General features: G+C 37.0%; 1 protein-coding gene across 1 annotated transcript in view; it reads right to left on the reverse strand.

Annotated features, from left to right (window-relative positions):
* The window catches only part of LOC113499375 (homeobox protein Nkx-6.2), a 44,466-nt gene that overhangs the window by 19,770 nt on the left and 10,831 nt on the right, over positions 1 to 13,865 (reverse strand). The window contains exon 2 of the mRNA XM_026879842.1: positions 9,010 to 9,215. Within this exon, the coding sequence (XP_026735643.1) occupies positions 9,010 to 9,215 (206 nt within the window). The remainder of the gene's footprint in view (positions 1 to 9,009; positions 9,216 to 13,865) is intronic.

The following is a 13,865-nucleotide window of genomic DNA, read 5'->3' on the forward strand; positions in this document are numbered from 1 at the left end:
TTCACGGTAAAATGACACATCGAAATAACATAGTAAACCATAAAAATTGATTCTCTCTTTTATTTGTTGTTCAATTATAAATCACAGAAATCTGTCGATTACGCACAGCGGCCGCAACTTAAACAAACCCCTATTTATTGCAATACAATTAAAATCAAATACGGCTACAATATTTGGCGACTCACACCGCGACCGATCGCATCAGAAGCCCATTCATCATGCGACAAATAAGTCGCAGTCGCAGTCGCTTTGTTATGTTAATGTTGCGGACAACAGTTGTTGTCGGTGTAATCGTTTGAGGCACAACTGCGACTCGCGACACGCCTACGACATGCGCAGCCACTGTTAGTGCGGTTTGAGCCTTATTTTTTTGAGTTACGAAATAAATAAAAATATTGAGGACCCCTTTTTGTGTTAGTGATTGCCAAATTTAATACCGAATTGCAAACATTTGGAATGTGAAAGGAAAGAGACTGAAATGAGTATGAAAAACCATAGTTCTTTTGCGTCTGCATTTAAATTGATTTTTTTTTATTCTGTTATGTTTTTAACTTTCTTTGTGTTGCGTCTCAATGGTGTAACCATGTAGAGATTTCATCAGAGCTTCAGTTTAGCTAATTATACTTTGAAGTGTTTAAGTGTTTGCTCTAAGGCCAGGTTGTAAGAGAAACTTCTTTTACAGCTCCTTCCTTTCTTTTTCGTCTCGCGAGACAAGTTTACAACGGCAGTATTCAATTTGACACTATTTTGAACTCGCGACGGGAGTCCTGCACTACTATTCATCTCAAGTGGAATGTAGAGTCACTTGAAATTAAAAAAGATATGATTTATACAAAAGAGTATTATCCTCCCGGCACCACACCTCGTCAGCCCCTAATCATTGGTCTCAGCTGTGCGCGGCCGTGCCCTAATTGATTCCACCGCACACCACGCGGTGGCCTGGCTTTTTGTCCGTCTGTGTATTGATGCACTCCAAGGAATTGTATTTTTTATCTGGTCTACGTAAACAGCCTGGCTGCTGTCTTTGCTTTACCGGACAACAAAATAATAATTTTATGCTTTACAGATTAGAAAAGTACTAGAACGCTCTTCTGCGCTGCTGTGTTCAGATTGCAAATAACCCAAAGGATTGCCAACCTTTGGAAGGAGACGGTATATCATCGTAATAATCATTTTTTCAATTACAACGTTTTAACAACAATTAATTATTTAATTTGATTGAAACTTCTCATTGTTTTTAAGCCGTGCATTAATTGTATTAAGAAAAATCTTTCATTTAATATAACTCTGAAAAAATTAAATACGCTCTAAACGTTACTCTCCCTTGTATGAGTTTGAGCAAAGTCAATTATTTAAACAAATCCTGTGATACCTCTTAACAGCGTTGATCACAGGTGTGATATCGGTCAGCGGACAGAGTCGCGGGTATTAACACTGTCGCCGACGTCACGCCGTCACGCCGTCACGCGGGTGACTCGCGACGTGTTTCATCACGTTTTTGTTGTGTGATGCTCGGCTGACTTCAAATATGGATTAAAGAAGTCAGGTGGAAGGTACTTTGGGACTACTCATGCATATCATTGAAGAGAATGTAACGCCAGAATAAGTTTGTAATGATTAGTATATAGATTTATAATATTAGTAATGATTTTGATTCTAGGTTGTAATATATAAGTGGCGAGATGAAATACAAATTAGTTTAAGCTGAGAATGGGATTGTGGTCTGGATATTTTGTTTGTATTCTGAATATGAAAAAAGTCTATTAGAGGCATGCTCTGTTAGGCTAATTAGATTAATTTTAGACACCGGAGAATCACAAAGTCTCCTAATGTGATTGAATGTGTACAATACTGTACACAAACTGCCTTCATAGTCAACAGAAGTTTCGTCAAACAATTGCAGAAGGGAATAGCAACAGTAAACCGAGCAAGCATCTCTAACAACCATCAAAATAATTTATAGACAATAAATAAGGAGGTTGCTCACAACGTCGCGGGTGCAGAACCCTAAAAACGCGTCGTTAGCGCACCAATCAATTAGGGGTCCGTAGCACCCGCGCGGGCCCGCGCCCGTAACGACCTCATTGACAACTACATAACTCTGCTATGTACTCGTATTTATTTTTATTGTGTGTCATAAGATTAGATTTGGTACCTATCCGCAAGATAAACATACCTTCAAAAATTTAAACTAAAGCTCATGAAATCCAGCATTCATCTTTCAGCCAGTCCGACAGCCCAAATAAAAACACTCAGAACGTGTGCTTGAAAAGATTATACTTTATTATTCTCAAAACTAATATCTGTGAATTTACATACATCAAGAACTAAATAGAAAGGCAATCAGTGCACTACACTAAAAATATCCCATTCGCGGATTATATTCGAGAACGCAGATGTCACGCCGAATCGATTCACTGCGACTCGCGTTCGACTAATGAGCGGCGATTATCGTCAGCTCCCGCCTGTCATCGAACCGATCGATTGATCACTTCACTAACCGCGCTCCGACCAAACAAATCTGAGCTCTAAACCCCACTGAATTAAGTTGAAATTTGATTTGTGTTGTTTGTTGTGTATACAGGCTGAATGGAATCATGGTCGTCTGTCGGATAGATTTAGCCGGGAATTTAGGCAGATATACGTCATCGCTGTCGAGTTTAAACAAATCGATTGTGAAACAAAACTGGGATGACAGTTGTTTTGACAAATAACAGTAGGATTGGGAGCGGCGTTGTTTTATACGTGATTGGTATTATATTTGATGTGGTGTCGAGCACCGGCCGCGTGTGATGTAGCGGGATTTGAAAAGCAAATATTTAAAAAGAATAGAATCAACCTGTATCTGTCCGTACGAAAGCAAGTAGCAATTACAATTACAAATACATGCTTTACACTTCAATCAGTAGATTCTAATTACATTTGATTTTGATCTGAATTATAATTTCAGAAATTGGGACCTAACATATTCAAACATTTAAGTTATCGAACGCCTATCTCTGACAGCTAGCGACGTCAACCAATAGTCAACTGATTATACAGTGCTGTACAGATGTATACAATAAATCTGTATATAGAACATTACATATGACACGTGAATATGTAAATTTAATTATGAGGTGTACGCTGATGATCGCATGCTAATTGTTATCCAGACAATGCTGTAATCTTACACCAGTGTTGTGACGTGTGCAGTTCAATTCTTTTGATACAAGAATATACATTAATTGAATACAAGATTTATTGAAAAACCGACAATCCGTAAATTCAAAATGTAAAAATTACAGCTATTAGAACAACATAATTCACAAAATCCATTCGTCCAGTTCGAAGAATTCAAGTAACGGTAAGCAAATATAAAAGAAGTCGTTTGAGAAAAGTTAACACTGACTAAAATGTACGAAATGCATGGACGCAGCATTTTGTTTCTTTACGGGTGTTGCATTAGATTAGTGTTAGCCCAGTCAATACATACCTTAAATATTAATTTACCAGTCGACATTTGGACAACCCACAAACTGACTGTCAGTATAAAGAAAGAAAAGATAACTAGCGCAACTAGCAATGAACAGTGATCTACTTCCATATAAACCTACATTCCAAAGCTTAACTCATCAAATTATCCAAGAACACCTACATTAGCCTACACCGCGAGCAGGTAAACCCAGGCGTCTCCCTAGCGTGTGTGATATGCTAATGCCGTCGTAAACTGATCGTGTCGCCTCATAACAGTATGTCGTACATAATTGCGTTGTTCGATCACGTGTGTGGCTGTCTTGTACCTGCTGTACTCAGATAATATGTAGGGAGGCTGTATCTGTTCATTATTAATGTTAGCATTGTAGATACTGAAGATCTTTGTATGTGTGAAGGTTTCTGATCAAAAAAGGAACCCCATTAAGACTATTTGTTGATGCGTCCTAAGAGGCTGTATACTTGGATGTCAAAGTATAGTATGAGATTTTGAATTAATAAGTAATAAGTATTAATTTTTCTTTTTTTATCTAACCCACTATGTCTCTCTGCTAGGCAAATGACTCCCCAAAATCTATCCACGATTTTCTATCCTCGCCTGTTTAGGTCTTACTTCCAACGCTTCTGCAACCGCTCTGCCCTTATGTAGAAGCTTTATGTAATGCAATTTCAGCTCAAAAATAAAAAATCATACTAAAAGTAAGTGCACCCATTATTTTGCTGTTAACTTCACCACGTTTTAGAATACTAAGTTGTTAAAATTGTTAATACCTATCAACTAAAAATAAAATTTGTTCTTTTGGATATTAAATTCGACATCTAATTAATGTTTAAATGAAGATATTTTTTTTTAAAGTACAACTATCTTTTGTCACACTAACCCAGTTACTAAAGATACCAACAAGAGAGTTATCCCTTGTTTAATAAGAGTACAAAAAATTAAATCTTCTCTCTTAATGCCGCGTAAATACAAACCCGTTCACGCATCACATTACCCGAAGCATCATTACAATCCATGCATATCCATCACTACAAATTAAAGCTACGATCGTTCACTTTTATCACATTTTTAAATCACTCCATCACTTTACAGTCGCGGAAAAAAGTGATTAAAATTCACTAAAAGGGTCCTCCATTAAGCGAATGGAGACCGTTTAATCAAAACACATTAAAATAAAATTATAGTGTGATCTATCAAAATAATTTAATATGCAGCAGGAGCTCCCCTCGCCGGCGCGCGGCGCTTGATCTGGATCAGTTTAAACTGCAGTTTATGTTATCTGTGACGTCATTAGTCTCGTAAACTGAATTGCGTTTATTATGTGCGGGCTCGCTTTGTTTAAGCGTTTGCCTGTTCGTTATTAATTCAGCCCGTTATAATTGTTATGATATGATATGCGTGTTTTTGGTTCTGTGTCATTTATTTTGGACATTTCAAATTATTGTACACGAATCCTAGACTGTTTTAAGGTAAGCCGGGAAATTGATTTTGTTGTTTCTAAAGTCTAATATTTTGCTGTCTTTAAATGAAGAATTTATTCTGACACCTTATTTTAATTAAAAAGGAACCGCACCGAAATAAACCTACTGTGCTTTATTTGGGTTAATAATAAACATTTAAAAAATTAATGATCTCTGCAACAAAATTCGCAAAACAGAATCATAACAAGAGCCACAAAACGAAAAAATAAAAAAGGCAGATAACAACAATAAATTTATCTAAACACATCTATCGCTGTGGGAAGCATCCATCGCTGGGTCACAACTAATTCATTGGTGTTTTACAGCTACAATAAAAGGAATGATAACGACACGCAGTGATTTGCATTTTGAACGCGGAGTTATGGCGTAAAGGGCGACTTATTACGATGGTTGTATATCATAGTTGTAAAGTGAACGAGACCGAGGTGAGCCGCGCCGCGGATTAGAGGATTATCTTTTACAGCCACCGTATAGTTTCAGGGGTTATAAAAACGAGGTCTGATTTCAAGTTGTTTTCGTTTTGACTTATGGGAATCGATGGGATTTATTGCGTATCGTAGAGTTCTTAGACATGTGACTCACACGGCTCGGATTAGATGAGTCATTATGTTTTTATAATAGTACTCACTATCTCAACTAGAGGTTGGATATTGAATAAGGTGTATTTCGTTTTCAACTGAGATTTTATTTAACAATCGGCGAAAGAGATTGCTGATGCCATCTACCAAAACAATAAAATAAACAGATAAATCCATTACTTAATAAACGCAACAATTAAGCGACATTGAAACTATGATATATAGTTATTAAATAAACAGTCGTCAGTCAGGAATTAATTGCATTATGCATTCCCGTCGGCTGGGCTCGCCCGCTCACTGCACATGTGTAAACACCGGTCCCTCTGTTAATCTTCCCTACGGATTAATTTTATCGAATGCCAAATGAGCTATGACACCCATGTAGGGGAATTGAATGACTCCACAAACTTACATTTACACTCAATCAAACTCTTAATACAAAGTTGTAGAGTTCATTTTCGCGTGAGGTCGGCTTTTAAGAAAGTGGTTGGGTATCCCTTCGCACGTTAGCTTTTGAGTCCAATTTGTGAAAACGCATTGTGTGATACGTATTTAGTATTGTAAAGGATTGTTGGCCTTTGTGTATTGATACCATTAGGTCGCTCCGGGCTTAAGGGCTTCGGTTAGGGTGCTTCACTTGAAACTAGTCTTTGTGTCACGAACTCATGATGCTAGTGATATGCATTCAGTAAGTCACTTTAACTGCGGTATGCACGAACTATGCTTAGTCGAATCGCTTGCAAATGTCACTATCTCGACGAACAGACATTTTAAATCTAGCCGTATAACATATTTTTTACCCAAAACATAGTAAATCTATCTCAGCTAAATGATTTTTTATACTTTCCGGAATTACTGTTGCAAATAGAATTATTGCAAGCCAAGTAGCAAATATATAAATTGAAGAATGACACGAAAAATATCGACATTGCAAATAAAATCAAAATAAGTTTAATGAACTCGATCTCAACATTTTGCTCTGTCATCGTTTATAATGTAGTGTCATAGTGCCGCGCTCTCGCATACCCGCGCACATCGCCGCATGGTAAGTGCGCAACAGTTTCCGCGCAATGAGTGTTGCCCATTAATCTCATTGTGTGCGCTTCATTTCACTCGCTACAGCGTCATACAGTCATACAGCTGTTAAGCGGGTTACACACTCGGCCGCTTTTTAATTTTAGTGATTTTGCGTTGTTGTAATTTTAACAGAATTGATTGGAGATTTTGTATAATATGTAGAAAAGTCATTAGGCTGAGGCTGTATATTTGCGCTATCTCTGTTAATTTTGATGACTATTTTACACACGTCTAATGTTTAGAAAAATACTAGATTCCGACAGTAAATTTGAACTGCTTTATTTTTAATATTTAAAATATAAAAATAAAACACAAACAGAATTCACGTCATAACCAACTTAAATCAGAGCACATAGTTTGGATGTGTGCAACCGGCCTACCCCTTAATAGCGCATATCACTTAGTATAATATGATTGTAGCCCCTCAGACAAGGGAAGCTGCGCTCCGACGCATCTCGGATCACAGACTCACGATATTGATCTGCTCTTAAAACCAAGCACCGTATTTGCATTCATATCAAACTTTATATCGACTTGTTTAAACTTTAAGAGTTATATTAGATTTGGCTGCGTTTTGTAACTGCTTTCGTATTTAGAATTTGAATCGATATATTTTTATTGAGTATGCTCTTATAAGATGTCGGTATATTTCGATATTGTAGTTTAAGAGTGTGTATAGAGTTGTATAGAAGTTAATTATTCTTACATGTCTAGGATCAGGTACTTCTGTCACTTTGAAGGGTACTTAACTAATGTAGAACCACGAACAGTTAGCATCGCAATTGAATAAAGTTTCACTTGAAGCCTGCACTCGCGTGACCGCACGCGGCCCTCCGGCGCGGCCCCTACACGTCGCACCCCTATTAGTCCCATATAACTGCGCCTTTTTACGCCTATTTTATGTGTAATTGAAAGATCCTTTTGCATGATGTGTTTAGTTCACTGTGCAGGGTGCAGCCCGCGGGGACGCTTCATTTAAGATGCTAATTTATCTCTCGTAAAATTTGTTCGGCTATGATCGCCAGTTGTTAGACCGTTTACGACGTCGATAGATAATTTTTATTGCTATACCTAGAGATTTTAATGTACATGCCGTAATCCGAGTACATTAAATTAGTATTGGAAGACTTTGGTATGAATAAATATTAATATTTTGTAAGGCATAAAACACTTTCGACTCGACCATAAACTTGTAATAAAAGTGTTTCTCAATAAACATTGGACATTAGAAAAGGAAACGTTCATAAAATGGTATCATCAGAATGGTGGCGATGTTGTAAAACTGTGAATCACGGCATTAAATGAGTTTGATGTGTAACAATAAAACAAAACAGAGTGTGTACGTCCACATGTCGCGTTGTTTAATCCTCACTAATAGAGCGTATCGTTTGATTGCGCCGCGCGCCGCCCCGCGACCGACTCCTAAGTGATTGACTTTTCAATCTGTGTAATCGGATTACGACGGAGAGCCGCGTGTTATGCCCCACTCGGCCGTCGCGGCCCAGGCCCTGCTACAGTAGGCAGATTCCTAGCTCTACGTAATTGTGTTATTCAATATTCATTTATTGTGTTCCTCTATTGGACCAGAATTCGTACTACTCATGTTCTACACAAATATTATTACCGGTTCATAAGTAATTCGTTTATAAAACTCGCTTCGTTTCTCTTGTCAACACGATGATGCAGCCATTAGTGAAATGTCGCGTCTGCTGCTAAAATTATTTTTCTTGAATATTAACGACAACAACTAAGTATGTAGTCAGTCAGATTATAATAAAATCTAACGTTCAAAAACCTTGCTATTTGCAAACAAAGTATATGTATTTACTTCAAGATTTTTCCCGGATTAATATACTATGGTTCAGTCAATTTTGACCCTGGAGCACATAAGTTGTCGCCATATTCTTGAGGCTCAGAAAAACGAGAACAAAAACAAACAAAATCCATTTATCTTGTATAAATGGATTCGGATCGGGATTCGGCTGTGAAATAGCACTTTGGGGACGTCAAAAAAGTAGCAAGTACCCTTAACTACATCAGAAGTACTCCAGCTGTGGAGATCAACGCAACAACAAACTCATGCCATTGATAATTATAATGAAGAGAAAAAGTTTTCAGTCATAGTTACAGCACCATCCTTTGCACTTGCTTATTAGTGCGGGGTCCCTTGATTATCTAATTTTACTATTGCTATATTCAAAAGAGATACAGCGTATTCTGTCATGTTGTACAGTGTTGCGCCTTTTCTCTTACACAGCAAGAGCACTTAGGAAACGGTGAAAGCCGCCCGACCTAATTGCTAGTTATAGATATATTTTGTGACGTTCAAAAAGTTCTACTATAATTCACCAATCTTGAATAGATTAATGTTGACTTTGCTAAGTTTAAGTTAACTAACCTTGACTTGGGACTCGGTCATGCCGAGCGCGTACGCCAGCTTGGCGCGCTCGGGCCCGGCCAGGTACTTGGTCTGCTCGAAAGTCTTCTCCAGCGCGAAGATCTGCTGTCCGCTGAACGTGGGCCGCGTGTGCTTCTTCTTGCCGTCCTTGTCCATGCCGACCTGCGAGCACGCGCTCAGCGCGCCGTTGCTCACTGCAACAAAATCTGAAGGTGAGAAAAAACAATTGGGTAAAATTATGATACAAACAAATTAACAAAAAAGGGTCTTAGAAATGACCTTCGATCATACACTATGTCTGCAATGAAATAACATATTGGTAAATCAAACGTGCGAATCAGTACAAGTATCTGTATGGTTCTACCTTAAATCCGTTTATCGCAAATTAAAAATAATAAGCCACATATACCATTCATACAGTATTTATACTTGGCAGAAACATCCGACGATGAACTAGTATTTGTAATACAATTCATGTGTATCGAAAAAATACCATGACTACACAATAATTCTCTCTATACATAGTACATTTTACTGTCATAAAAAGTTAGAAAGTAAATGTATTTCAATTTAACATAATGATAATTTTATTGAATTCGAGTATTTTCCCCAATAACAGTTTTAATTAATGTTGCATTAGGCAGGCTCATTAATCAGACTGGCAACACATCGCCGGTACCAGGCTAGCATGAACACGAGGCTATTATTGTAATCATTGTGGCATCGTCATTAACGGCCGATATCGATGAAGCTCTATAATTTATGCTATCCTGATTCTATTTCATAATTTTAAGCGTAACTGCACTTTCAGACCGGTGAACTGACATTTATAGAGAATCAATAATATTTTATCAAACAACATTAACATTTTGTTAACAATTTCCCAATACAGTTTATTTTATGACCATAGTCTCCGGCACAACAAAACCAAAACGCGAAATCGCAAAAACAAAAAGGCATCGCGAACAAAATCAATCTACGTACATGTACCTACGTCGAAGGGATGCCGGTCCCCTGACATCGTGTCGACGTTTTTATCATTATTTTCATTTCATTTTTTCCACCCCCCCTCCCTGTGCCTCAGCCCCTCCCCCTGCCGCGGGTCCCGGAGGGGCGGTGACGCGACAGGCGTCGCTTCATCAAAACAATTTTATTCGCGATGATATTTACATCATAAAATAAATTGCAGAAGGATCGTCAAATATAAATTGCGCCCATAGTGGGTGACTCTACATATTATCATACCGATTGGCAAATAAACAGTTCCGTATTTAAGCCTTTTTGAGAAAATGACTTCTGTGTACATGATAGTATCGTTAATATTATTTCATAGTAGATCCATCATTATTTTTACGGCAACAAGGTTGATTAATTAGACTGGAAGAAGACCCCAGCGTAGTTGAGAAAAGGCTAGGCTGATGATGATCATAAACTGAAAAATGAGTTTTTTCTCTTTCTGTTAACCAGCTTACCGTAAATTATAGTAAAAGGCTCTTATTTCAAAACCCCTCAAATAATGATGCAGCAAGTTTATAGGTCATCCTTTTCCTCTGGGGTTTGACCCTGTAATTGCACGACCAGGTGCAAACAGTCCTAAGCTTTTCTGTTTTCGAATAATCGAATAATGATGACACATGATATTTTCTTAATGCATTTTTCTATAAGTAGTGTTGAGTGAACCTTCTTTATAAATATTTTATGTGACACACCACAGCAATGTGGCGCTCGAGGTTTTGGTTTATATGCCTTTTATTTCGATGTACTCTTATGTAGGTACAGGTTAGTTTTTAATAGTATTGCCGATAGAATCGAGGCTGTTGGAAACATTTGTAGTTTTTGAATTCAATCGAAGATTATTTTTAATATTATTTTCATTTTACAAAAGTCAACTGAATAATTTAATATTTTATTGATTTAAGGCCGATTTTTCAATCATCAGTTAACTTCTATCTGAGGAATAAACATGGCCGTTTGACATATTTTCTATACAAAAGCTGTCAAACTGTCAAACATATTTGTCACATAAAAGTTATCTGGGATTCAAAAATCGGTTCTTAATTGAATATTTCTTTTCAAAATATATAATATAGTGTATCTTGAATGATACCTTTCATTTTAATTTTGCCTTAACAAAAACATGTATTAATGGAATCAAGACAAACTATGTATATCATCTCATAAATATTAGGCGAAAACATTGTACAAAAGAAATATTTTTATTCAATGGTTCACTAATAAACATAAGAGCTTTGTCCATAATATATTATGTTAAAAGTGTACCTCTCCGCAACCTGCCTGGGTACTCACTATATAAAGTAAATGTGGTTTTGTCCGCGCTATTGAAATAAGTTATAAATATTAATTTATATGTTGCGAGGTATATTTATGGCAGTTCGAGTATGAGCTATAATGTTTTGTTATGTGCATGTCTTGAATTATTTATAGTATTGTCTCTTTTTAGATATATAACCTTATTTGCGTCAACTCTTTGTTACTCATGAGTTTTTTTTTGTATATTTTATTGTTATTCTTGTATAACAGTATGAAGAACAGAAACACTCTCTCCATTTTGGTTTTAATCTTTGGATCCATTTAAATAGCGATATGAAAACGATAGTCCTTAAAAATTAAAGTAAAGTAATAGCAGTGTAACAACATATTATCGACTGTAATTCATATCTTTTCATGGTATTTGTTAGGTTTAATTCACCGGGAAAACGGTAGTTTTGTAGATCCACTGTTATTGGTACATAATGACTTGCGTTCAATGTACTGTATTTAATTAATTTATTGTATGAACTGCATCAATATCTGCGCAGTGTAAAAAAGGTTTATATGTCAAAGGTCGGGTTTGATAACTTCAAGAAATAGTCTTGATCTACATTTTCAGAATGAAACGAATTTGATGTACCTACTTTAATAATAAAGTCAAAATAGAATTTGCCAGTGTATCGATTTGTAAAGAACAAAGGTAGAAACAAACAGGTAGACAGAGCCATTAAAAGCCTGCGTCCAAACATTAGCAGCACAATAACCCTCGCAGCCACATCCACAATGGACAGAGCCGACAAATAACACATTACACAAACTCAATACGCTGACCGGAACCTTATCAAAACACACCCAGCGCAACCGAAAACCAATCCTACTGCCCACACAATAAAGTCTCTATTAACTTCCCTCGATGCACTAGCTTTCAGCAGTCCAATATAAACTTTATTACAAGTAATTACGGTATAAATTCGGGTGTAAGTTATGGAGGACGTGAGGCTGTGCGGCATTCATTTAATTCCGGTGTTTGTTGTACAATGGCTGTATTTGTAGTTAATTGATTCACTTATGTAGTGTTACGTGTAGCGCGCTGTGTTCACTGGCGAGGCCGCGATTTGGATGGGCTGTGATCTCATTATGTATGGATTACGTGTCTTTGCAACTGCCATTGTAACACATGCATGACGTAGACCATAATAGATTTAGATATGATACTGTAATATTAATTTTGTAAAATTTTCCATTTTTGTGGCATTGTTGCAAATTAAATGTTAACATTTGACACACATCGAAAACAAACATGCGACGTATTTTACTGAAGTGCATTTTAATAACAAAACTTTTTTTCAATCTCCATTTCTCAATTTATAACGAAAGAAAGGATATGATATTGTAAAGCTCTACCACGTAGAGGCATCCTTCAAACTTCCATGAGGCGTGCAGCAAACTCCCGCCAATTTAAGTGAGGTTAGTTTTTGCAGCCGCCATGTTGGCCGCCATGCATTATGCAGCCGGACTTTGTTAATATTGTGTCGCGCAGCGGACTTTCTGAATAACTTGCATCGGATTTGAATTAAATTTATTTTTGAGGGATTTTCAAATATCATATATGGAATATTTTATTCTGGATATTGCTTGACCAAGTTCTGGCTATTTTTCACGCCATTGTATTGGCTCAGAATCTAATATGAAACTAAAAGCTGTAGGAGAGTTCTTAGTTTTGGAACCATGCTTTGGATGTTTCGGTGAATCATGAATATGTGGTTGAGATAAATCATTAGTCTATATCCTTAGGGAGTTAGACATTATCTTTAAAAGATTTTTACTTAACTTAAATGCGGAAAATGAGAGTGTGTTTATTAACCGTTCACACCCAAAAGTTTTTACGGAAGTAGCTGGACCTTGCACTAACACAGGCTTTTTTTATCAGACTTCGGACTCAAAGGAGGACATTATTTTAGCTATAACTGTTATATAGGCGGATGAAAGAGAGCAGCAGCTAGTATCTTTATAAATTGGCCCAAGCACAAAAAATATATATTTTTATGTTCAAATTAAAAAGCACGCTGTAGTAGGACTTTGTTACGACTCCAATGCTTCTTACATATCACTCTCATAGCTTTACATTTCATACATATGAAATCCTCACCCAACCCCATCAAAATCAAGTATTACGAAGCAAATCGCTCCATGAATACATAAAACCATATTGCCGTACAAACGCCGAAGAATCACGAACATCTTCCATTCACAACGAGCCGTGAAGCTATGTGAAACAATTATATGAAAATACACAATTACGTACAAATCCGTGCAGGGTGAGGCCGGGGGGGGGGCGGTGCGGGGTGCGGGAGGGGCGCGACCGCAACCCCTTCGCCTCGAGACCACCCACTAGGGCTGGCATACGCACAAGTGTAGAAGTACTTTTGATGTATGTTCCGAAAAGAATGAAGGAAACTTTACAGTATTGCAAAATTTACAACTTAGAAAATGATATAGCAATTAATAAGCTATTACATTAATAAATGAAAACAATACTAAACCGAACCGTATTGGAACACGTGCCAGAAAGTAACATCATTTTC

Source organism: Trichoplusia ni, chromosome 12, assembly GCF_003590095.1.
Source record: "Trichoplusia ni isolate ovarian cell line Hi5 chromosome 12, tn1, whole genome shotgun sequence".
Lineage (NCBI taxonomy): Eukaryota > Metazoa > Arthropoda > Insecta > Lepidoptera > Noctuidae > Trichoplusia > Trichoplusia ni.